General features: G+C 41.0%; 1 protein-coding gene across 5 annotated transcripts in view; it reads left to right on the top strand.

The window, feature by feature from the left end:
* The window catches only part of SPAG17 (sperm associated antigen 17), a 300,949-nt gene that overhangs the window by 78,640 nt on the left and 195,322 nt on the right, over positions 1-26,987 (top strand). For all 5 annotated transcript variants that reach the window (XR_003996664.1, XM_030534836.1, XM_030534846.1 and 2 more), the window contains exons 4-8: positions 11,036-11,167; positions 13,012-13,216; positions 14,741-14,935; positions 17,455-17,636; positions 25,148-25,282. Coding sequence is in view for 4 of the 5 variants with exons in the window: in XM_030534836.1 (XP_030390696.1) it covers positions 11,036-11,167; positions 13,012-13,216; positions 14,741-14,935; positions 17,455-17,636; positions 25,148-25,282 (849 nt within the window). In the remaining variant the exon portion in view is untranslated. The remainder of the gene's footprint in view (positions 1-11,035; positions 11,168-13,011; positions 13,217-14,740; positions 14,936-17,454; positions 17,637-25,147; positions 25,283-26,987) is intronic.

Here is a 26,987-nt window from a genome sequence, read left to right as displayed (position 1 = left end):
AGAATTCCACTGGGTCTTAGAGGGAAAGGTTTTTATTTCCAATACTTTCTGATCCCCAAAGTGAAAGGGGGTCTCAGACCTCTTTTGGATCTAAGAAAGTTAAACAAATTCCTGAAGAAAACAAAGTTTTGCATGGTCTCAGTTATTCCCTTCCTGGAACAAGGGGACAGGTATCCCATGCTCGACATACAGGTGCTTACTTCCTTGTCATGATATGACACAACCGTCAGAAGTTTCTCAGTTTTGTGGAAGGTGAGTCCTGTTGTCAGTTGACAGTGCTCCTGTTTGGTTTCTCAGCTGATCCTTGAGTGTTCGCAAAATGCATGGCAGTAGTGGCAGCACAGCTACAAAACTCAAGTCCACATGTTCCCATACCTTGACAACTGATTGATCAAGTGCTATCCAGCGTATACGCTGTCCTGTCCACATTCAGTGCACTGAGGCTCCTAGTGAATCAGGACAAATCAATTTTAAAACCCCTACGAAAGATAGAGTTTATTAGAGTGGTCTTAAACTCCACAATGACTAAGGATTTGCTACTGCAATCCAGGTTCGAGACATTACGGGGCCTGGTGCTTTGACTGAAATCTTACCCTCTCACCACGGCACTCAGCTGCATCTGAATCCTGAGTCACATGGTAGTGTGTACCTGTGCGGTTCAACACACCATGCTACACCTCAGAAAGCTACAGGCATGGCAAGCATCTGTGCATACCCCAAGTCCATGTCATTTGACAAGGTAGTTCAGGTGCCAATGTCAGTTTTGTCATCTCTGGATTGGTGGATAGACCCTCTGAATCTCTGTGTGGGAGTCCCCCTTAGCGCTTCCCCCCTGCTACCAGTCCTCACTTTAGTCACAGACGCATCAGACCTGGGTTGAGTGGCTCATATGGGGTCCCAGCAGACTCAGCATCTCTTGGCACCTCAGGATCTATTGACTCTCATAAATGAAATGTCAGAGTTAAGAGTTGTGCAACTAGCCTGTTCAGCCTTCCTCCCACATATAGCAGGAAAGCGCTTGTTGATTCTAACAGACTTACTCTGCCATCGTGTTTTACTTGAAAAGGCAGGGACGGGCATGGTTGACCTTGCTGTGTCAGAAACCAATCTGCTTCTGGGATTTTTGCATAACATAACCAATTAAATTAATCTCAAAGTAGCTTATCTTCCAAGGAAAGAGAACACGTTGGTGGACCAACTGAGCAGGACCTTCTCCAACCACGAGTGATCTATATGTCTGAACACTGCCAGATCCATCTTCCTGCGCTGGGAAGCTCCCCAGATGGACTTATTTGCACCAAAGACCAACAGAAAACGCCATTGGTTTTACTTTCAGGGAGGTCTCAGCCCAGGCTCTTTGACAGATGTGTTTCTACTTCCCTGGAAAAGTCCTCTCTTGTATGCCTTCCCTCTGATTCTCTTGCTGCACAGGGTCTTGTGCAAAGTCAAAGAAGTCAATGCTCATCTCATCCTTCTAACACCAACATTGCCTCAAAAACACTGGCTCTCAGTTCTGCTATCCTTGTCAATGAAACCTCCACTGCCTCTCTTGCTGGATTCAGATGTAATTTCTCAGAATCAAGGTTGCCTCATGGTATGGATATTTCATGGTTAATGCCTGGCAAGATATCCTGTTCTTAGGATGTCCAGGAAGTACTTCTCAGTAATAGAAAATCCTCAACAAGATGCACTTATCTGAGTAAATGAAAGTACTTCTCTGTTTGGTCCCAGCAGAAAGACATACCTCCAGAGCATGCTCCCCTGAGCCTCGTTGTGGACTATCTTCTTGATTTGAAACATCAGAGTTTTGGGAAATCATGGGAGACGGGGGAGATTCCAGAAGACTGGAAGGGGGCAAATATAGTGCCCATCTATAAAAAGGGAAATAAAAACAACCCAGGAAATTACAGACCTGTTAGTTTAACTTCTGTGCCAGGGAAGATAATGGAGCAGGTAATCAAAGGCATCATCTGCAAACACTTGGAAGGTGGTAAGGTAATAGGGAATAGCCAGCATGGATTTGTAAAGAACAAATCGTGTCAAACCAATCTGATAGCGTTCTTTGATAGGATAACGAGCCTTGTGGATAAGGGAGAAGCGGTGGATGTGATATACCTAGACTTTAGTAAGGCATTTGATACGGTCTCGCATGATATTCTTATAGATAAGCTAGGAAAGTACAACTTAGATGGGGCTACTATAAGGTGGGTGCATAACTGGCTGGATAACCGTACTCAGAGAGTAGTTGTTAATGGCTCCCAATCCTGCTGGAAAGGTATAACAAGTGGGGTTCCGCAGGGGTCTGTTTTGGGGCCGGTTCTGTTCAATATCTTCATCAACGATTTAGATGTTGGCATAGAAAGTACGCTTATTAAGTTTGCGGATGATACCAAACTGGGAGGGATTGCAACTGCTTTGGAGGACAGGGTCAAAATTCAAAATGATCTGGACAAGTTGGAGAAATGGTCTGAGGTAAACAGGATGAAGTTCAATAAAGATAAATGCAAAGTGCTCCACTTAGGAAGGAACAATCAGTTTCACACATACAGAATGGGAAGAGACTGTCTAGGAAGAAGTATGGCAGAAAGAGATCTAGGGGTCATAGTGGACCACAAGCTTAATATGAGTCAACAGTGTGATACTGTTGCAAAAAAAGCAAACGTGATTCTGGGATGCATAAACAGGTGTGTTGTAAACAAGACACGAGAAGTCATTCTTCCGCTTTACTCTGCGCTGGTTAGGCCTCAACTGGAGTATTGTGTCCAGTTCTGGGCACCGCATTTCAAGAAAGATGTGGAGAAATTGGAGAGGGTCCAGAGAAGAGCAACAAGAATGATTAAAGGTCTTGAGAACATGACCTATGAAGGAAGGCTGAAGGAATTGGGTTTGTTTAGTTTGGAAAAGAGAAGACTGAGAGGGGACCTGATAGCAGTTTTCAGGTATCTAAAAGGGTGTCATCAGGAGGAGGGAGAAAACTTGTTCACGTTAGCCTCTAATGATAGAACAAGAAACAATGGGCTTAAACTGCAGCAAGGGAGATTTAGGTTGGACATTAGGAAAAAGTTCCTAACTGTCAGGGTAGTTAAACACTGGAATAGATTGCCTAGGGAAGTTGTGGAATCTCCATCGCTGGAGATATTTAAGAGTAGGTTAGATAAATGTCTATCAGGGATGGTCTAGACAGTATTTGGTCCTGCCATAAGGGCAGGGGACTGGACTCGATGACCTCTCGAGGTCCCTTCCAGTCCTAGAGTCTATGAGTCTATGAGTCTATGAGTTTAGCAAGTAGCTCTATAAAGGTACACCTTGCTTCCATCTCAGCTTTTCATACCTCGGTGGATGGTAGATCTATGTTCTACAACCAGTTGTTATCCAGTCCTTAAAAAGCTTGATATAAAAAGTTATATTCATTTAGCAAGATCCTATTCCCTTCCCCCCTCCCCTGGGGGGGTCTGAACATGGTGCTAACAAAGTTAATGGGATTGCCGTTTGAACTCCTTGTAACTTGCTCTCCTTGCTTCACCTCTCTTGAAGGTAGCATTCTTAATGGCCATTACCTCCACCAGAAAGGTGAGTGAGTTGAGGGACTTAGTGTCAGAACCTTCCTATACAGTTTTCCACAAGGACAAATTTTATCTCTGCCCTCATCCAAAATTTCTCCTCAAGGTCATTTCTAATGTCCATGTTAACAAGACAGTGTATTTGCCAACATTCTTCCTGAAACCCTGTGTGGATAGAGATGGATCTCATCATGCATTTGTTTATGCTACCAGTTAGCCATGGTATCTTTGCCAGCTAGAGTACTGGCCCATTCTGCTAGAGCACAGACAATGTCAGCAGCTTTCTTGGTGCATGTTGTGGTCTTAGATATTTACAGAGCAGTGACGTGGTCATCAGTCCACTCTTTTGCTTCTCATTATGCCATTTCCCGTCAGTCCAGGGACAACTCCAGTTTTGGATTGGTTGTTCTTCAGTCACTATTCAGGTAGACTTCAAGCCTACCTCCATATTTGTCTGCTTGTGAGTCGCCTATACTGGAATGGACATGTGCAAGCACTTGAAGAATTAAAAAGTTACTAGCCTTTTTATAACTGTTGTTCTTCGAGATGCGTTGCACATGTCCATTCCACAAACTTCTCTCCTTCCCTTCTCTATCAGAGTCTGTCCAGAAATAGCTCCCCCCACCCTTTATACTCAAGCTGCCCCAACAGGTACTGCTTAGGGAAAAAAATCTCAGACAATCATGTGCTGGGCATGTACTATAGTGGAATGGGCATGCACAAAACATCTTGAAGAACAAGAGTTACAAAAGGGTTAGTAACTGCTTTTCTTGTTACATGCACCTCCAGTTAGTTCTTTATTTTTTAAATTATGGAATACTATATTTATTATTTGACTATAAGTCAGTATACTATAATTTGAGGGAACAGCATCTTTGAAGTAAAAGTGGGAAGGCTAACCCAAACAACTGAGTCTTAAGGAAGGAGTTGAAGGAGGAGAATTAAGGTTGCTTAGCTCACAGAGTCAGGCAAAGGGAGAAGAACGAAAGACGGTACAGAGTTACTGGTGGGGGAAGATCAGGGGTATGACAGGTCATGTTGAGCTTTTGGAGTATAGGGCAAAAGCAGGCTCTGAGTTGTGTTTTTATGTTTTAAATTTATAAAGTTCTAAAAAGAGCTGCTTATTTCATTTTGGTAACACTGTCACTGCTATGTATAATTTCATTTCAAAACAGATTAAAGTGGTCCCAGAGGTGGGTTATATCTATAAAGATCTAGATACCAGATGAACAACTGAAAAGTATACAGATGTCACCTACTGTGGCTATTCTTTAGACCGAGTGGAGAGCAAAATTCCATTTTCCTGAAGATTTTGAGAATTTGAAATTTGGTTTAATACCAGTTAGAAACCAATGAGTATTTTGAAATTTGCAGCAAAGAAAATTGAAAAAAAAAATTCAGATCAACTGAAATGTTTTATTTTGATTTTGATGGATTGTATTTTATTATACCCCATGCCCAGACTGTTGTATGGCTCAGAAGAGTCTCTTTAGAGGAACACCACTGAGTCAGAGTGTGATAGGTTTGGGGGATTGCTTTTAGGTGGCACCAAAATACCTGTACATTGTGTCTCACATCTCTGCACAATGAAGAACAGTAGCTCAGTGTCTTTCACTAGTGAAGTCTGGGGAGAAGAAGTTTGCCTTCAGGTGCAGCTTCCCCTTACAAAAGTGTCCTCAGAAAGCCTACAGCTGCAGTGCAAGATATCATCATGTAAATCAAGGTTCAGAAGCATTCATAGCAAGTAGCCAGCACAGAGGATCATGCTTTATCACTACTTTATCAACTGGTACTAACAGAGGTAGTAGTGGAGATCATCTGACAGCCAGGTATTCAGTTTCTGTATTGGATTATGTAGTTTTAACGATTGGAGCTCCTGATTTAGGTATTTTGTGCTCAAGACCATTTTCAGCGAAGGCAGTGAGGTCTCTGGTCATTCATCACCATCTCTGAAAGGGAATTCCAAAGTCTTGAGCCAGTTTCCAAGAAAGCTGTGTGTCCCAACTCTCATGAATTTGATCTTCAGGGTTGAAAATTTAATAATTCCATCATAAGTGTAACTAGAGGTCATTACCACTGGACCACAGATATTCTTTTTAAGTAGCTTGGTCCAAAGTAAATTCTGCTTTCTTGAAATTAACCCAGTGTTCTGTAGGAAACCAGTGGCTCCCAGTAGCCAGTATTGCTCAGAAAGAAGGCTGCTGTGTTTACCTTTTAAAAATCAGTGCATTCATTCCCAAGTACAGTAGCACAGCCTGCAAATCACAAAGGCTTGGGTCTGTGTGGCCATGTTCATTGTCCATCAGTAAGGGACAGGGCCTTTTTGCCAGCCGTGGACAGAAAAAGCTGTTTTTGGCAACCAGAGTCACTTGAATGTCTACAAACACCTAGGATTCCAAAAGAATTCCTAGGCTATGTCATCGTCATCATCATAATCATGTTCCTATTACTCCTCTGGCGTTCAAGGCAGTGATGAAGCTCCTCCGCTTCTGTTTGTTTCTGGCAAGTCTTTCAGTAGTTCCCCAGCTGTGCCACAGATCTTCCACAGCTCTTCACCTTCAACTACCTGAAGGGGGGTTCCAAAGAGGATGGAGCTAGGGTGTTCTCAATGGTGCAGATGACAGAACAAGAAGCCATGGTCTCAGGTGGCAGTGGGGGAGGTCTAGACTGGATATTAGCAAACAATTTCACTAGAAGGTGGTGAAGCACTGAAATGGGTTACCTAGGGAGGTGGTGGAATCTCCATCCTTAGAGGTTTTTTAAGCCTGGCTTGACAAAGCTCTGGCTGGGATGATTTAGTGGGTGTTAGTCCTCCTTTGAGCAGGGGATTGGACTAGATGACCTCCTGAGGTCTCTTCCAACCCTAATATTCTATGATCCTGTGTTGTTTTCGGGCAGCCTCATTTTTGCTTGCCTTCAGGTGTCATCTTATTGCTATTCTGGTGATGGAATCAGTTTCTAGCCGCAACACATGACCGATCCATCTCTAATGCCTCCTGGCAATGGTGGTGCTTAGATCCTCTTGGCTGCACTGTGTCAGTAATTCTTGGTTTGAGATTGTTTTGGGCCAAAAGATAGAGGATTTTTCTGAGGTAGGTTGTATGGAATGAAAACAGTTTGGACATGCCATACTCTCTCATTCCCCAGCATTCTGCACTATAAAGTAGTGTTGAAAGTATGCAGCTCTGATAAATCTTGAGTTTCGTTTTGGTGTCATATTTTGATGATTTCCAGACTGTATTTAAGCCCCTGATGGTGTTCTGGGCTTTATTGATTTTGTTCCGGATGCCTGGCTTGTTCCACCATCCTGGCTGATGGTGCTGCCCAAGTATGTGAATGTTTCTACATTGGAGAGAAAATAATCCTCTCTCCGTATTGGTGATGGTGAGGCAATATGAAAGGTCATGATATCTGTCTTATTGTGGTTGATTTTCAGTCCAATTTGGTGGCTGAATGCGTTGATTTGAGTTGTTTTTTCTTGTATATGGTGTTAGGTATGTAATAGGAGAGCAACATCATCTACGAAGTCCAGATCTTCAAGGGATGAGAAGAGCGTCCATTTAATGCCTCCTAGCATGTATTCTGTTGTACCCAACATTACCCTGTCAATGGCAATGTTGAAGAGGATTGCAGACATGGCACACCCCTGACATACTCCTGTTTTGACTTAAAAATTGAGCTCACTGTGATCAACACTGCATGTAAAGTTGAAACAGAAGCTTTTGATGACATTGATTATGTGGAAAGATTTTCCATATGCGTGCAGAATGCACCATAGGCTGGTCCTGTGAATGCTATCAAAAGTCTTCTCAAAGTCCATGAAATTTATGTAGAGTTGCTGTTGACATTCTAAGCACTGTTCTATTATGTTTCGTAGAGTGAAGATCTGGTCTGTGCATCCTCACCCATTCCGAAAACCAGCTTGCTCTTTTCTGAGAATGCTATCAACTGCTTCTGATATATGCTGGACTATGATCTTACACAATACTTTGCTTGGCACAGATAAAAGTGTGATACCACGCCAGTTATTACAATCACTGAGAGTTCCTTTCTTTTTTTTTATCTTCACTACAACCCCATTGGTCCACTTATCTGGCACTTTTTCCTTTTCCCAGACTGATGTAAATAAGGGGCCGGGATAGATGCAGCTAATTTAGGACTTACCTTGAACAATTCTGCATTCAAGTTATCCTTGCCTGGAGCTTTCCCATTTTTTAAGGATTTGATGGCTTGTATGATCTCCTCCTTAGTTGAGGTGTCTGTGTTGATATCCAGGAGGCAGAAGAAGATCTTGATGTTTGCTTCCTCTTTAAGTGTCTCCCTGTTCAGCAGTGCTTTGAAATGCTCTGTACTAGGCTATGTACTGAATTGATATTTAAGGACAGATTTTCTCAAAGGAGTGAGATGGAAAGACAAACTTCCTTGTATGGGACCCACCTTCCATGAAAGGTAGAGGAGGCTGAGCATTGCTCATACATAGAGAGATCACAGTTGTGAGATGCAGACACGCTGCAGTGAATCTGATCATTAGAAATAGCTACTGGTGGAAATGGTGACAATGAGAACCATACAGTGGCTTGCCTGCCTGGTTCAAAGGTGATGGGTACATCCAGACAAACTTCTTATGAGTTCTAAGCAAGAGTCTGTGGTCGTGGTATATTTTGGTAGCAGTGGTGTAGGAGAGAAGTACTAGAAGTTAAATTTAGATTACTAAGGAAAAGATTTAAGGCCAGGGTCCCTGTGCAGCTTCTCTGTAATACTTTCAATTCCAGGCATTTCATATTAGTATGTTGCAAAAGTTGATATTCGCCATATTTGCCACATGCTAAACAGGTTAATCATTTTGGGGAGAAAAAACACTTGCCCAGGCAAAACCAGTAAAAATCTTCTAATACATTTTTGTTTGGTAGCTTTGACCAATAAACACCACATTTAAGGCATTGAAATTAACTTAAAAAGTAAAAACTGTAGTTATAATCATGTTGCAGTGTTTCAGGTTCTGTGCAAAAAATGATACTGCTTGACAATTCCACATCATACCCCATCTAAATGTACATAAAATAAACATTCAAATGATATATGGGGGGGGGTACAGTAAACTACAAAAATGTGACCTTTTTTTGGAGAATTGCCACACATCTATTTGAACTATTAATAAAACAGCACCTGTCGCTAAGCTGGTTACTTTATGTAGTTTTTGGGAAGCCTTCCAGGATTTCCCCATTTCCCCTCTGCAGTGTTTTAAGGACTCTGCTTTGCATGCCCTAGCCTTCTAGTTAGGCAGTCGGGATGTGACATTCCCTGCTTGGGCTAGCTCCAGCTGAATATTATTCATTACAATTGACCAGTAGATTTTAGGGTACCAGTCCCACCTGCAGTTCTCTAACTCCTTCCATTATCTGTTTCTTACTGAGGTCCTAATCTATCTCAGAAGTCATCAGAGGTCTTTCCAATGATTTTAATCAGAGTTGGGTTGGGCCCTAACTGAGATAGTGGCAAAGGTATATTATGCAGTGCAAAGCAAAATTGACAGTAGCTGTCACTTATTTTTCTATTCATGCAGTAAGCTTAATGCTAGATTTACTGGTGTTGGGTTTTTGTTTGTTATGTAAGCAAGTGTTTCTGTGGTTTTGTCTCCCTCTTCTGAGTTCCAGAAAAGCTGGACTATGTTCTAGAGGTCTGCTTGGACCTAATTTTAAAGCCCAACCTGGACCTGAACCTGACCTGAGAGCTTCAAATAGTTTTCAGAACCCACTTGACCTAAACCCAACACTTCACACCAAATCTGCGTCAGTACCACTGCCTCATCTTTGGGTTTTGTCTGGTGGAAGCTTCCTGCTTGCCCCCCATTCGCAACCCATCTCCAGCCACTTTCTGCTTTTGGGGGCAGCACAGTGGTGGCTGTGTACCCTGCTCCTACTGGATGATACCACCTCTGCTGTGTGTGCTGCCGAGGGAAAAGCACTGTGACTTTTCGGCACACTCCACAGCACACGCAGCACAATGAAGTGGCGGTGACTGGCAGAAATAGGGCATGTAGCCGTTGCCATGCCAACTCCATGGGCTGGAGGAAATGATTGGAGATGACCCAACCCAAGCCCGAGAGGGTGGGCTGTTTTCAGACCTGACCTGACCTCAACCTCAGCAGTGTCCCATAGGGTTCAGATCAGTTTGCTAAGCTCTGCCTTGTTCCTCCTCCTATGGTATGAAACAGTAGTTTGGTCCATTTCAGCTTCAGTTACATTTTGGCTTAGTTTGATCCACAGAGTCATTCATAGTAAGAGGCAGAATTTTCTTTCTCCTCTCTTTCACTTGGCGGAAGAAACTCCTCAGAAACTGAACAAGAAACCATGAAAGCCCAAGGCCAATGGTATTGTCTGTCAGACAAGACACAATTCAGCAAGATGCAGCATGCACCTTCATTGTCTGAATCTGAGCAAGTAAAATAGACACCATATGTACCCAAGTGTAATTGCTCCAAGGGTGGGAAAAAGAAACATGTCAGAACATTTGAGTAACACCTAATTCAGCCCAAGGTTATACATAAATCTGATGCTTGCTTAGAAACAAAAGTAGGAAAATATTATGGCTGGATTCCTCTTCAGCAATGCGTCCTACATAGGTGAACTTTATTAGAGAGAAAACAGAAGTGAAAAGAAACATGTAACAACTTTTTATGGCGTTTTGTCCTTTTTTTTTTTTTGCACTACATAAAGTGGTTATGAGGCTCCAAGGAAAACAGCCCAGATGTTAGTGAGTTGTATGAAATTTAATGGCAGCAGGCTGTAAAAAACATAGCCATAAAACAGCCTGTCAGTGTCACACATCTGGACAATGCAGCTGTATGTTCCTGCTGCTGTCATCACCTGAGGAAAACTCAATAGCCTTATTTCACATAAATTAGGCTACATAGTACCAGCCAAATCAACATTAAACAAAGAGAGGGTGTCTTTGCACCAGTATAGTCCAGCTCAAATTGCCAACAAGCAGTTTGTATCTTTCAGTCAGGGTTAGTAACTAGTAACTAGTAGACACTAGCTATTTTATAAACAGTAGCCCAGGCTATCCCAGTTGGTTTGGTATCTATTCAATTCTATTTAATTTATAACTCTCTAAGTTGCTGTTAATATCGCTCCACTATTTAAAACCTAATAGTGGATGTTTTTACAACATTAACTGGATATCTATATACTCCTAAAATGAAAAGTAGAATGTTGCCCCCATCTCAGCTTGTGTGTAGTGTGACAGTGAGCAGCACGCCAGCTGATTAGCAAGAAGGACCTGAGAGCCAAGGAGTGGAGATAGGCTGTTACTGGTGTTGGGTCAGTTTTTGAAAGTATGACTTAGGATGGCCATCTAATTGTGAGCCACATACTTTAAATGTGAAATATCAGTCCACCTTGTCAGCACACAGTGTATGCCAACTTTTATATTGAAACTGTATTAATAATAACTCTTTCTTCACCTCTCTGCAGGTGATAGAGGCAGCCAAAGCCATTCTGGATAGTGGAGAGCAGCTTCCTGTAACGCTGGTTGGAAAACTATTGAAATTTCAGCTGCTTTGCATCAAACAGAAGGACCTGCAGAGAAGAGCCGTTGAAAAGAAGGTACTCTTGTGTGCTGTAGGGAGGATGTTCCCAACTTTATGAAGGCAATTCCATTCCCTCCAGATCACACAGTCAAGTGTTGCCCAAGTAAATTCAACTTCTGTCCCTGCTACTATTAGAAAATATTATTCAATAAATGCATTTATAACTGAGAAGAAGCTAAAAACAAACCCAATAGAATATTCTTTTTTATTAAGTCTTTAAAATAGTTAACGCCTTAAATATTCATTCCTGAGTACTGAGATGCAGAAGGTGGGACAGGAGAAAGAAAAACAGAAAGGGAGCAAAGTTAATACAAAAGTCCTTTTTATTAGAATGAGATGGAAATAACTGCTTTTAGTAATTATACAGAAGATTGGAATTATAGGGGAAGACATCAGAAGAAACAAATGGGATACAAATGCAGGACAGCTAGGTGCTGCAGTGTGTGTAAAAGGTTAAAGAATAAGCAAATGAGACTACAGAACGTAAGGAAATATTAAACTGGAAAAAAATAGTAGCAAAGGACTCCGAAGGTGCTGAAAAACATCTAGAGCTCTTTGCTCAAAACCAGACAAGTTCAGTGTCTACTGTGTTCGGGACTTAATTCTAGGAAATGACCCAGATACAATAAGTAAGGCAGTGTTTTGTGAACATTCTAGAACTGACAATTGTATAATCTGACTCTATGTGTTCATTGGGTTAGGAACCCAAAGCTGTAGCACAAAAAGATGGGGTTTACAAAAGTCTGAACTGGAATAAATTTGAAATGAGATGAAGAAAACTGGTTGGAATCCACCAATCCTCTAGATAGCGTTAAGAGTCTCAGAGACATGTCTGAATGGTTTAAAAGGAGCACATGTGAGCATGCTTAGCATCGGACTGAGAAGGAAGAGAGCAAAAGAAGGCAGAATCTCTGGTTTCTAATCTGAACTAAAAGACAACAGCTACAGCCAGAAAGGCTGCTTCTTCTGCAGCATCCAGCAAAACAACTGAGTATGGTAAATTATACCAATTACACAGAGCGCCAAGAGCTTTTCTTGCTGCTTGTACGCCCTTCAACATGACACCATGAGAGGGCAAAAAAAGAAAAGAAAAATCAAATGTACCTTTTAAAATATCTGTTTAATCTAATCTGGGGCCACAAACACTAAATTGCCTTCGTTTTAAGTATATAATTATGGCACTACAGGTGACACCATCCCTGCAATTTTTTATATATATACTGTCCACCTTAGCTCTATTTTAATATCGTTTCTGTCCAGGAATTATCTAATGATTCATTAGTGTCCTGTGTGAAATGAATGTAGTGCTCTCAGTCCCAGTTCATAGTGGATAGATGTTCACATCAAAGAAAAGACCGACAGAGTTGGCACCAATTGATTCCATGGTTGGCAGTTTCAATAGAGACGCTAAGGACTGAACCAGCCTTAGAATCTGAACTTTTTGATCAGCCACAGTTCCCTCCTGGTCCACAGGGAAGTTTGCACTGCTGCTGCAAGTGCTGTACCTGCTCTGAAGCTTAAAGCATCAGAGGGCATTAGTTTCCAGTACTGTATCAATCCACCTTTCACCAGCACCAATTTCACTCATTTTTAAAAAATCATAGTTATTTTCTCATATATACCCTATTCTTTTAGCATGAGGTCTTGGCACTGCTATTTAATAGGAATATAATAAACTGAAGAGTATGAGAAGGGAGAAAGGGTGGAGCTCAAGACAGCTGCACCAAAACAAAATCCTGAAGGGTCAGAGGGAAAAATATTCAAATAAATATATTCAAACAGTAAAGTTTTACTACAGTCAACCATTTGTTCTGTATATGCTTAGACTAATAGGTGAGATTAGTTTGTTAATTTTACCAGGCAGCAGAAGAGCGAGAGAAGGAGAAAGAAAAAGACAAAGGGAAAGCTAAACCTCCTGGCAAGAAGGAAAAACCACCCAGTGCCAAATCTGCAGGAAAAGGAGGGAAGGGTAAGAAAGCTGAAGCAGTACCAACAGCAACTACTATTAAAAAGGACACCACACTAAAGCGACGGGGAGAAGAGGAGGAAGATGACAAATATTTGGGTATGTAAGGCATGCAAATACACTGCTGATCAACTCACCCAAAGAGCATTTAAAAGTCTTGAAACCTACCTGCTGATTCAAGACTCTGATGTATTCCCTTTAGAAAGATTAAAACTCATTAAAAGTCAAGAAGAAAAATAGTTACATTTACCTCCATATCCATGAGGCAATCCTCTCCTTGTGTTATAAAATATCAAAAGCTGTACAAGTTAATAATGTGCTAACCAGTTCTGAGAAAAATTGTATTTCTAAACCATAGCGGACATGTGCAGAATTGAGCCTTTTATGAGGTAAGGCTCACTGTACATTGCACTTTGTTTCGTACAACATACAGTAGAACCTCAGAGTTACGAACACCAGAGTTATGAACTGACCAGTCAACCACACACCTCATTTGGAATCAGAAGTGCGCAATCAGGCAGCACCAGAGACCAGAAAAAAAAAGCAAATACAGTATAGTACTGTGTTAAAAGTAAGCTACTAAAAAAATAAAGGGAAAGCAGCATTTTTCTTCTGCACAGTAAAGTTTCAAAGCTGTATTAAGTCAATATTCAGTTGCAAACTTTTGAAAGAACAATCATAATGTTTTGTTCAGAGTTGCAAACAACCTCCATTCCCCAAGTGTTCGTAACTGAGATTCTGTTGTACTGTTTTCCAGTTTACTAGTGGATCAAGATGGTGTCTAGAAAGCTCTGCCTCATTCAGTACATATATTCATTTCATTTTCCCCTGAGCAGTAAACTCCGCTATGCACGCATGAGCACTGCTGCCTTCTTTCATTTAGAACACTTGGAGATTATTAAAAAGCATTTTAACTGTGTAAAAACACACTCCTGCACATGTTCAAACTATAACTGACAAATCAAAAGAACTTGGGCAAATCAAAAATCCATTTTTCACCAGAACACTGAAAAGTGCCTGTCCTCCCACAGGACTCATCCTGCCACATTTCAGCTTCTTACCCTTATGCACTTAGGTGCTAAATCAAAGTCAAAGACTTTTTATGTTGTGGAAAATGTTCCTTTTCCATTTCCTTCAAAACCAGCTCACCTGTTTTTGTACATACTTACCTAAAAAATTCACTGTTGGATAATAACTTTCATGTACCATATGCTTAGTAAGAACATGATAGCACTCCATGTTTTTGAAACTAAACTGGCTCTCTATTAAGAGAGCTATTTACAAAGATGCTGCATCTGTAGGTAGCACTCTTGCCATGTGCAAACATACTGGCTTCCTGGTGCCTCCTCCAAATTCTTCACTTCTGCAAGCTGTGTTCCTCCCTACAAGTTCCATGCAGGTTGCTACAGAAACCAGTTGGAAAATTTCAGTCTAAAAGATGAAAGTTCAGAAAATTGTGTGCATCAGAACAAAAAGGGTTACAATAGAAATATTTGTGCAACCTTAAATATAGCTGTTGCTATGCAATTGAGCTACAATATACTTTAATATAGCATCTGAAATGATCTATTCTAATCTGCTCTCCTTTTGTAATGTGACTGGTGATTTCGATATTTTGAACAGATGATGAACCAGATGATGGTGCCCAATATTACTTCATAATTTGGGGTTTCCACAACCCTCAGTTACTGCCTGTACTGTCTGAGCTTGGGGTCAGTATCTCAAATGTAATTAAGATTTCTTCTGAAAATTACGAGCCATTGCAGACATACTTGGGAGCAGCTAAACTGCAAGAAGAATCATTACTTACACCTGAAGGTAAGCTAGTGCTAGGACAAATATCCTTTATAAAATCCTAAATATTCTATTTTTAAAATTTTATTTAAATTCTTATCCATGCTTAGCATTGTGTTATCTGAGTGCCTGTGATCTCTTTTTAAAATGTTTTAAATATCTAGGCCTACAGGAGGAAATGAGCTGAATATTTGTATGCTACCACTTAGGAGTCAGCCAGTTAGCTTCTTTGACGCTTGTCACTAGTGCTTTGCCTTGTAATCCCCATGAGATGTACTATGATATCACAACTATTAGAGATGATAAATTTTCTTGTCCAATATTTACAAAAGAAGAGATTCAACAATATTTTTCTCCTCTTAATATTCTTCCTCACTCCCTTCTTTTCCCAGTTTTCTAGATCTTACATTGAAGAATAATTAATTAGTGGCATCTAGCCCACCTGTCACTTTGGAAAAATTGATATAGTATTAGTATAAATGAAACTTATAGGTCAAAAATTTCAATGAAAGGACTCCAGCTTTTGAATAAATTGTCTGTCAAGCCTCTTAAAACATTTATCAGTTGCAGGAACTGAAGATGCCTCTCAAGCTCTTTAAGACTGATGAAGTCAAAGAATCAATTGGTGAAATCAAAGAATAAATCCTGTAACTGGATTCATTCTGCAGCATTAAAGTGCCATAAATTGTCAGTGTATTTGTTACGTCCTTCCAGCATGACTGTGAACCACTGATAACTACTCTCTGGGAACAGTTTTCCAACCAGTTTTGCACCCACCTTATAGTAGCTCCACGTAGGTTGCATTTCCCTAATTTGTTTATGAGAAGGTCACACGAGACAGTATCAAAAGCTTTACTAAAGTCAAGATATACCACATCTACCACTTCCCCCCATCCACAAGGCTTGTTACCCTGTCAAAGAAAGCTATCGGGTTGGTTTGACATACTCCCACTGCATTGTATCATATTCAACATATAAACATCTGTACCTGATACTCAGACATAATTTTCCAATTCACATTGCTTTGATAACAACCCTTGAGCAACATCAGTAGATGGAGGTGCCTTAGTTGAGGAAGGATAGTCCAGGGTTCTCTTCATGGCTGCCACAGAATCCTTGTATGGCCTTGGGAAAGGTAATAGGCCAAACGTTTCAGAACAGTCCACTACCGTATTTTTGGGGTTATCAACTTTAGGTGCCTCTGGATCACTAGAGTTATAGCAGGTGTGACAGACCCAGGACAATGTGCTACAGGAGTCTGGTAGAGGGCAAATATACTAGTCACTGGCTGAGTAGTTTTCTGTTCCCTGAGTGACTAGAGCAGGGGCTGCACTTGAGTAATCAGGAACCTGCTAGAACCAATTAAGGCAGACAGGCTGATTAGAACTCCTGCAGCCAATCAAGGCAGGCTAATCAGGGCACCTGGGTTTAAAAAGGAGCTCACTCCAGTCAGGGAGTGAGGAGCTAGAGGAGAGGAAGTGCATGTGAGGAGCTGGGAGCAAGAGGCACAAGGAGCTGAGAGTGAGAGGGTGTGCTGCTGGAGGACTACGGAGTACAAGCATTATCAGACACCAGGAGGAAGGTCCTGTGGTGAGGATAAAGAAGGTGTTTGGAGGAGGCCATGGGGAAGTAGCTCAGGGAGTTGTAACTGTCATGCAGCTGTTACAAGAGGCACTATAGACAGCTGCAATCCACAGGGCCCTGGGCTGGAACCCGGAGTAGAGGGCAGGCCCAGGTTCCCCCCAAACCTCCCAACTCCTGATCAGACACAGGAGGAGTTGATCCAGACTGTGGGGAAGATCACTGAGGTGAGCAAATCTGCCAATAAACGCAGGACCCACCAAGGTAGAGGAGGAACTTTGTCATACAGGGATAAATTTAGCCCCAGGCCTGATTTTTAGAGGTGCTGAGCATCCAGAACTCCAAAGCATTTGCAGCTGCAGATTCTCAGCAACTCCAACAATCAGGCCATGATCCCAGAGAGAGTTTGCAGGGCTGGCATTTAGATAAATCATTTTTTCCTCATTATCCAGGTACATTTGAAATTTGATCTTTACAATACAATAAACATGGAAACCTGCACTGACGTTTCTACGATCACATTTCACTGATGAAATGTACTTTAATCTCTCTTTGTCTTAATTTCAACATCTATAAAATGTGGATAACAACACTTATCTACCTCACATTTAAAGAACAGTTACTAGTTTAGGCCTAAGGCATTTTGATAAGTATAACCTTAGATTTTGGATTTCAGGCATTTATTTGTTGTTTCTTCAAGTGCAATATCCTGTGGAGTTTTTACCTCCTTACATTTTTGTTTTGTATTTACAACCTTAAGTTGGGCTTGACCTCAGATATTTTTCTGGGAATTTGTTTAAGAATGGGAATATTTTGAAGAACACTTTGGGTAGAGTAGACCAACCTGCAATTCATATTTCCTTCTCAATATTGCAGAAATATGTGGTTCACTATTCCCATGTAAAAGGGAGATATTGGGATACAAATATGCTATAATTTATCTAATAATGATGCATTTATAGTTGTAGAAGCTGAAAAAAGGAAGAAAGCTAAAGCCATCAAAGATTTGGAAACATTCTGGAAATACTTGGAGCCAATTCTGAACAGTGGAAAACATGGATCAACTCTCTTTGATGTTGCCAGACTTCATCACATAGTAAAGGAAAATACATTTCCCCCAGACTGGACTAATAGTGACATGATGGTCAGTAGTTTCCTCTTTCACAATGAGCTGCCCACTTAGTTTTTATAGCATTTAACACCAATTTAAGTACGGTGGGAATTTGAGCTGTGTGTATCTGTAAAACTTGGAACTGGACTGATTGGTTTACAGAGCATACAAACTATGCCTGTGGAGATTGTTATCTCCTTGAATGAAAGCCATTCATTTTCTACACCTTATAAATTTGCTGAGTGTATCTATAGGGCTTCTATGTTCTTTGAACCAGTGTTTTAGATAGTGAGTTTCTAAACCGTGAGCCATGGTTGCAGAGTTTGTAATCTCTTTGAAGTCTAATAGTAAACAAATTCATAGCTTCCACACACTCCTCATTAGAGGTTCAAACATCAGTATTGAATAACTCCAAAATTATATTGCCAGCTCTTTAACAATAGATCTGTGTCCTAGATCTCATTGAGGGCAAATGAAAATAAAGGAATAATAAAACAAATGTGGAATTTCTGTGCAAGCCATTGTTGAGATATGATGTTCTAATGCACATCCCGCATTGCCTCTGGGGAGGTCAGTCCCAAAGTATGCTTCAAATGCAGTACACAATTATGGCCACCAACTCTCTTTCTTAAAGACCAATCACCCAGTAGAAGCCAACCAGCACTTCTTTAATCCGCAGAGGTGCCCCAGCTCAGAACTCTTCCCCCACATTTTTTGTCTTTATTCTTCTGCAGATTGAATTCTCTTTTTCAGAGAATCATAGAATATCAGGTTTGCAAAGGACCTCAGGAGGTCATCTAGTCCAACTCCCTGCTCAAATCAGGACCAATCCCCAACTAAATATCCAACCTAGACCTCCCCCCTGCAACTTGAGACCATTGCTTCTTGTTCTGTCATTTGCCACCACTGAGAACAGCCTAGCTCCATCCCCTTTGGAACTCCCCTTCAGGTAACTGAAGGCTGCTATCAAACGCCACCTCACTCTTCTCTTCTGCAGACTAAATAACCCCAGGTCCCTGAGCCTCAACTTGTAAGTCATGTGCGCCAGCCCGCTAATTATTTTTGTTGCCCTCCTCTGGACTCTCTCCAATTTGTCCACACCCCTTCTGTAGTGGGGGTACCAAAACTGGATGCAATACTCTAGGTGTGGCCTCACCAGTGCCAAATAGAAGGGAATAATCACTTCCCTCATCTGCTGGCAATGCTCCTACTAATACAGCCCAATATGCCATTGGCCTTCTTGACAATAAGGGCACACTGCTCATATCCACACTGGACTCATATCCAGCTTCTCGTCCACTGTAATCCTCAGGTCCTTTTCTGCAGAACTGCTGCTTAGCCTGTCGGTCCCCAGTCTGTAGCAGTGCATAGGATTCTTCCTTCCTAAGTGCAGAACTCTGAACTTGTCCTTGTTGAACCTCAGATTTCTTTTCACCCAATCCTTCAGTTTGTCTGAGTTACTCTGGATCCTATCCTTAGCCTCCAGCATATCTACCTCTCCCTCAAGTTTAGTGTTATCTGCGAACTTGCTGGGGGTGCAATTAATCTCATCATCCAGATCATTAATAAAGATGTTGAACAAAACCGGCCCCAGGATCGACATCAAGCCATTGATCACTACCCGCTGAGCCCGACAATCTAGCCAACTTTCTATCCACCTTAAAGTCCATTCATCCAATTTTTCTGTTCTTCTTTTCTAAGATTTCCTTTCTGCCCGTATCCTCAGCTCATCCTCCCATGTGAGCCTTTTTTCTTCTCTTCCATTTCCTCTCAGAGCATCACTGGCTCTGTTCAACAAGGTCACTCAATCTGGTACCACATGGAGGATCTCCTTCCCCACAGTACTGCTTCAAATACAGCAGAATTCAGCATAGCTGCAGTGCAAAAAAAGGAAGGACATCCCTCTACTAAAAAGTAGTTTTGTACCCCACTCCGTCTAGCAAGGATCAGTGTGACCAGGAAGTAGCAGAGAAAGCACAAGCAGGCTCTAGGTGTTTCTACTCCAGATCTTTACCATGGCAAGGGATCCAGTGTCTCCCTGTTCACAGTAGATGAGGGGAAAAATCCTAAACTACAGTGACGGGTTGGATCACAGAAACCCCCTTGGAGACTGCCAACTGATGTGCCAAGACTTCTTCTGCCCCTGCTTTCCCTGCCAGTTCGGGACCCCAGCACCCTGAGCTTGCTGAGCCAGGCATGCCCGTCTGCTCCAACAAAGACCCAGGGTCTGAATTACTTGCCCCAAAGCTGCAGACTTAACTGAAAGCAGTTACAGAAGTGTTCTTGTCTTTAACACTCAGATGCCCAACTCACAGTGGGGTCTAAACCCAAATATATCTGTATAACGCTTATACAAGGTAAACTCATGAATTGTTCACCCTCTTTAACACTGATAGAGAGGTATGCACAGCTGTTTCCCCCCCCCACACACACACACACACACCCCCCACAGATATTAATACATAATCTGGGTTAAATAATAAGTAAAAAGTGATTTTATTAAATACAAAAAGTAAGATTTAAGTAGTTCCAAGTAGTAACAGACAGAACAAAGTGAATTACCAAGTAAAATAAAATAGAACATGCAAGTCTATGTCTAAGAAACTGAATACGAATAAAATCTCACCCAGTAAGCTTCCTTTTACAGACTAGTCTCCTTCTAGTCTGGGTCCATCAATCACTCACACCCCCTGTAGTCCTTTGTTCCAGTTACTTTCGGGTATCCTTGAGGGTGGAGAGGCTCTCTCTTTAGCCAGCTGAAAAAAACCAAATGAAGGGGTCTCCTGGCATTTAAATAGACTTTGTCTCTTGCGTGGAGACCCCCTCCCCTATGCAAAGTTCAGCTCCAAGATGGAATTTTGGAGTCACATGGGCAAGTCACATGTCCATGCATGACTCAGAACTACAGGCAGCAGCCATGGGGTTCACATGCTACCTTGAACAACCTCAAGTAGACTTCTTATGTGGATTGGAGCATTCCAAGATCCATTGTTCCTCCATTGTTCCTTAAGTGCTTTCTGATTGGGCACTTAACTTTGCAAATTCCTTTCTAAAGAAGCTGACCAAATGCCTTACAAAGCTTACTTAGAAATCAAGCAAGTATACTGCCAATATTCTAAACTTCAAGTACAAAAATGATATATGTGTACAAATAGGATGAATAGTCATATTCCCATAAAACATTATGGGGTACAGCATCACAACTACCATAACACATTCCATAATTTCTTCCAGTTTATTTGTGGTTTATAATAATAGAGTTAGGGGACAGACTATTTCCTCCCAACACTTATATTAGTGGATTAAATTCTGCATATAAACAATCAGTGAACTAGCAAGTTCCTCAAAACTGAAGGGATCAGATTGCATTTGGCTAATTCCGCAGTGGCTTCTAAGGCATACCTTGAAAATGCCTCATTTGTGGAAACATGTAGAACTGCTACTTGAAGTTCAGCCCACATGGCATTACTTTCGTCACCTGACCTTCAGATTCAATGTTCATTTTGGGAGAGCAGTTCTTCAGTCATTCTGTTAAAATCCTCTCATTCTCATCTCTTTTATGGGTCTGTTGCTTATGAATATTCCAACAGTAAGTATCTTTACTGTCAGTACTGAAAAGGGAGAGAAAAGTTACATGTACTATAGTTCTTTGAGTAGATTGAAAGTCTCAATTTACATTTCTTAATTTCTCAGAGACCAATATAGACTCTAAAGAAGTGGGGGGGGGGGGGGCGGGAGTTGTAGGGCTTTAAAGAAATACATATAGAAGGGATACCAAAGAACATAGGACCATATCATAGTATATGGTGAACGGATGCAGTAAGTCTATTTTGGTGGATTCCCTCTGGAAAGTCTTTGCTGAGGTTAAATACAGCTCTGAACTGTCTCCAGGACATGCATGGGGAGGACTCAAATGAAGGACTGCCAGACATGCTATCTGAAAGAAGAGAGATTGACGTATAATACAAGTAAATTACCTTTATTCATGTTTGCATATTTTGAAAATATGCCTTGCCACAAATATCAGACTTTCCCAAAACACCCTCCTATGCCCAAAAAGTACAAGTGGCAAGTTTTAGACAGAAAACAGGGTGTGAAGTTTTTGACAAAGTATGTGTGTGCTGGGAGGAGACATGGTGGGGAATTGATAATAGAAACTCTCATCTTATCCTAGCTGTTGGCCTTGTTAAACATTGGTAGTTCATGTTGCTTATAATGTCTGTAGAATTTCTCATTTTGTTTATAATGCTTGCATGTTCAAAACATTCCAACAAGCCTGAATTAAAATGTTCCAGTGTCCTAGTAACCACTGATGAATAATAGAAACAAACATAGGAGGTTTCTAGATCAACCATTTTTGACAGATGTTTTGGGTTGGAAAAAAAAGAAGTTCAGACTTTTTAAAAAATAAAAAACATTAACTTTTCTAAATTCCTGTTATTCAAAAATGACTTGCCTTACTAATCTTGAAGTATCCTGTCATAAAAACAAATCATATCAAAAGTGATCGGTGATTTTGGGTGTCTAACTTGAGACACTTTAAAGAACCCTGAGTTTCAGAAAGTGTGTGCTTAGCACTTACATAAAATCAGGTTCCTTCAACATGTCTCAAGTTTGGGAACCTAAAACAGCCTTGTAAAATCATTATAATAATTACTATAATTTTTTTTTTAATTTTTGACCCAAGTGACTGACTCAGCTTATACACAAAACGGATGCACCAAACTAGTCAGAGCAAAGAAAACTGAATGTATTCATTCTCCTTAGTATGGGGAAAAGAACCAAAATCAACAAAACACATCAGAGGTTACCAGAAATAACTTTATAAGGCTCTCAGCCAAAGATAACATTAGACTAACTTGCCAGCTCTGAGCCAGAGCTTCTCTGACTAGCCCCTTTTCTCCTCAACTTTCATTTTTTTGGTCCTGTCTCCTGTATTTCTGGTTCCTATTTGCTAACCTGTTGCACCCATGACGCCAGCAGGGTTTAGCTAATCTGACTGTTCCAGTCATCAGCAGCCCAGCAGCCACTCAGATTAGCTTTTTACATACACCCATTTGCCTATTTGTCCTAATCCTAGTTTTCTGGGAGGGAAAGAAAGATCTACCTTTCACACTATATTCATACAGCATACACTCATACATTAATACCATTCAGAACAGGGAAACCCAGTACAGGAAAGACCGATGAATCTCAAAGCATTAAAGTCACTTGACTTTACACACACTGTCTTGACAGACAAAACTATTAAAATTTCATCCAAAAGAGACTATTTTTGTTTTGCCCAAGAAAAAAATCTGTTGTATCATTTTTGTGATGCCTAGCATACACAGAAGAATATGGCCAAGCCAGGTAATACCAAGTGAAGCTTGAGTTGGCCTCAGGTTGGAATTGGATGTCTGGCCCCATGTGATGTCAGTCTCATGGTGATGGCAAACCCTGTCTCAGTTGTTTGACTCTTTCCACTACATTATTCAGTATTTTGTAAAATCCACAGCAAAACACATCAGAAGCTTCCACCCTCCAACTTACAGCTTCATTCAAATGTACTTTTGGCCTTTATGTGGTCTAGTGGCATCATACTGCTCCCACCTGTGGAATCAGAGTTCAGGTCTTGAGGTCTTCCCACCCCCCACCCCAGGACAGCAAACAGTAGGAGTACTGTGGAATGACACTGAATTCTGTAAGGAGGCTTGTCCTGCCTTCCTTGAATGGAGGGAGTGTGGTCACTTGTAGCAATATACAGCTGCATGCAATTACAGCTGCACCGATTAAAACCTGCAAATTTGATATGAGGGAGAGAATATGGTACCTTCTGTTATGAAAAAAGAACATCAGTTTAAATCTACAAAAGGTACTTAGGCACCTAAATTCCACCTTAGATGCCTTGATTCATCTTTAGGCTTCACTGACATTCTCACAACTCAGCTGCTGCCTAAGTGACTCAATTTCTGCCAGTAGGCAGGTGTAAAGCCACCTAAGTCTTGACACTTCCCCACAGCTAATGAACTTCTCAGAGCACTGAAGCAGGATTGTCAAAATAGGCATTCCCACTATCTCACCTGAGGTTCAATCCCATGGACATCCTCAGAATACACCTATAGGATGGAGCATGGCACACAGTGGATGGGTACATATGTGAATGTGAATCCAGAATACCCAATAGCCCAGTGGTTAGGGCACTCACCTGAGATGTAGGCAACCCAGTTTCAAATGCCTGTTCTAATGAATATTTATTATTTCTAATACTGCAATGCCTAGAATACCTAATGCTAAGCACTGTATAAACAGAACAAAAATGGAACAGCTCAGACAGGAAAGATTGAAAAAGGGATCTACAAAGAATAGCATATAGCCCAGTGGTGAGGGCCCTCACATGGGATGTGGGAGACCTGTTGGAGCTGTTCAAGTCCTGGCTCCAAAAAGAGGCAGAGAAGAGTCTTGAATCCTGGTCTCTCACATCCAAGGTGAGTACCCTGGCTATTGGGAGGATTTTTTCTGGTTTTTCATCTGCTGTGGCATGGGCTGCCTAAATGGCTGAGCTGGCTTAGGCACCTAACTCCAGGAGATGATTCACAACTGAGAATCCTGAACAGAGTTAGGCACCCCAATTCACCTGTCAGTCAGGTGCCTAGATGGTAGTTAAGTGCCTAAATACCTTTGAGGTTCTAGGTCTAAGTCCTGCAATTTTCCTCTACATTTCACTCCTATCTGCCTTAGGTCCCCATTTAGCTTGCTCACTTCTGAGGATCCTTCCTCGGGTATCTGATTCTCCCTTGTGTTATATGGAAAGCCTGGGAATCTAACTAGGACTAGAAATTAGGCATTCCCTTCTTACTTTTGTGCATTTAGCCTATAGACACATGCCATATATCTAAAGAAGAATTGACTTTAACTGACATTAAGAGTACCATTTTAATCTTCTATAGAACTCCAGCCACTATAGGCAGTGTTACACATATAGACCATTCAATATGTTACAGACTATGAAAGGGGTCAGCAACCTTTCAGAAGTGCTGTGTTGAGTCTTCATTTATTCACTCTGATTTCAGGTTTTGCGTGCCGGTAATATATTTTAATATTTTTAGAAGTCTATAATATATAACTAAACTATTGTTGTATGTAAAGTTAATAAGGTTTCAAAATGTTTAAGAAGCTTCATTTAAAATTAAATTAAAATGCAGAGCCCTCCGGACCGGTAGCCAGGATCCGGGCAGTGTGAGTGCCACTGAAAATCAGCTTGCGTGCTGTCTTCGGCACATGTGCCATAGGTTGCCTACCGCTGGACTATGATGTGATAGTTGGGAGAATAAAAAGGAAAGATAAGGGAGATCTTGAAAAAATTCTTCACCCTCATCACCCCCAACAAGAAGCCCTGTTTTCTTAGGCTGACATTAGAAATTAGCATTTTGAATTAATAAAGGGAAACATTTTAAAAGGATGGTAGGTTTGTTGCTTAGAGAGTTGCTAGTTGGTGGTTGAGTTCCACTGTGCTCTTTTGTGTATAAACTTGATCCATCATATCTGTTTCTCTTTTCTCATAGCTTGCATTTGGAACTGTGCTATTTGAAAGCATTGCTTGTTTGATGTATGACTGTCTGGACTGGAAAAGACAACATCAGCACTACTTGGAAAACACCAACTTTATTAATGTCCCTGTAATAACAAAGAACAGACAGGTATAGCCTTCTGCAACTTATGAAGGGACGCTTTGCAATAGGTCATGGTTATGCGCAGTAATTAGGTAGTAATTTAAGTGAAACTGCCTGTTCTAACTACTCCACTCAAAAAAATCAAACCCAAGCCATTTACTACTCATGTGACCTTGTATAAATGAGAATCTGGCCCTTTATCTTAAGTGTTAAATCTTCAAAATTGAAAACAAACAAACCCAAAACAAAACAAAAACCCACCACCAGCTTGAGAATCAGGCCACCTCCTACCATGTCTCCTGGAGTTGCTGTCAAAACATCATCAGGCTCCCCGGACCTCTCAGTGCATGAGGTTCCTTGCAATGCTGATCCCTCTCCAGCATCCGCATGTCTCAGGCCTCCATCTTCCACAGTAAGAGGGTCCAGCTGCTCCTGGGCTGAAGCCAGCAAGGAGTGTTATTCCTCCTCAGCTGTCAGCCCAGGATGAGCTGGGCTGCTCCCTTTTATACTAGTGCTGCCCTGGAGCATGTCCGGGGGGGCGTGGCTTGCTCAGCCTACAGCGAGCAATTAACCTTCCCCATCCAGTGCGGAGTGAGTGCACCCCATCACAGGGATTCTGCATGCCCAGAAGTCATCTTGCATGGAGTAACTTGCCAGATCAGTTCATTTTCAAAGTAAGATATAAATATTCAAAAATGTCCACTACTTTTGAATGTTAGCCTTTCAAAAATTGAGGAACCAAGAATCTTTGAAAATTTTAGCCTAAGCTTTTATTGTATACTTGAAAGTCTTTGATATCTAAAGTGAAAAATTAAACACTTATTAATAAAACTTATTTTACATGTCTGCTTTGATATATATCAATGCATAAACATCATTGAGATAAAGGAAGTGGCTTTTTCTCAATGGTCAGATATGTTAGCCAACTACAGTGTAGTTTGTGTCCACATGTCTCTGGACAGTCCTTCATCCATTTGATGTTCTAACTCCCTCAGTTAGGAAAAGGGAACCTAATTTAAATCATTTCTAATTTGTTTATTTTTCAACTAATTTTTTTAAAACACAGGCAAACCTGAAGAGGTGCCAAAATTAATATTTTAAAATGGTGATTTTGAGTTTTATGGAAAATTTGATAATAATATTTTAAAGCATGAAACTTTCTTATCTCCATTCCCACTGCTCTCTTTTCCCAACTTGGAGAAGTCAGAATTGCCAAATATCTTTGTCCATAATGGAAAAAAAAATTCACCTCTGGGCTGCAAAAAAAAAGGCACCAAAACCAGAAGAAATTTAAGCCTCATGATACTGGTTTTTACCAAGAAAGCAATGTGCACCTGAAAATGAATTTAGAAAGTGTCTGCTAATTATAGGTGGGTCACATAGCAATGTCTTTAGTTAACATTTTCCAACGCTCCATTATAAGATCCTGGTTTTTAGTTGCTTTTGACTTTGCCAAACTACCATTGGGTTGAAATTCCCATGTTTAGGGGTCTGCCTCAGACTGAATTTTTTGGAAAATGTCAGCAAAGATGATTCAACCATTTCGCAGAACGAGGCTGGGGTCTTTTTTCATTAAGATTTTTATTCTTTTTTAATTTACAAACATTACAATATGAAAAAAAAATTCTGTCTCAGGAGAGGAAAATGGCCAAACACCCATGAGGGTGGACTTGTGGGAGTGGTTCCCTCAATCTTTTCTGTTGAAGTTGTTCCACTTTAGGTAAGTAATTAA

Source organism: Gopherus evgoodei, chromosome 1 (assembly GCF_007399415.2).
Source record: "Gopherus evgoodei ecotype Sinaloan lineage chromosome 1, rGopEvg1_v1.p, whole genome shotgun sequence".
NCBI classification, from domain to species: Eukaryota; Metazoa; Chordata; order Testudines; family Testudinidae; genus Gopherus; species Gopherus evgoodei.
The sequence above is the reverse complement of the archived record's forward strand: the minus strand, read 5'-3'. Positions and strand labels throughout refer to the sequence as shown.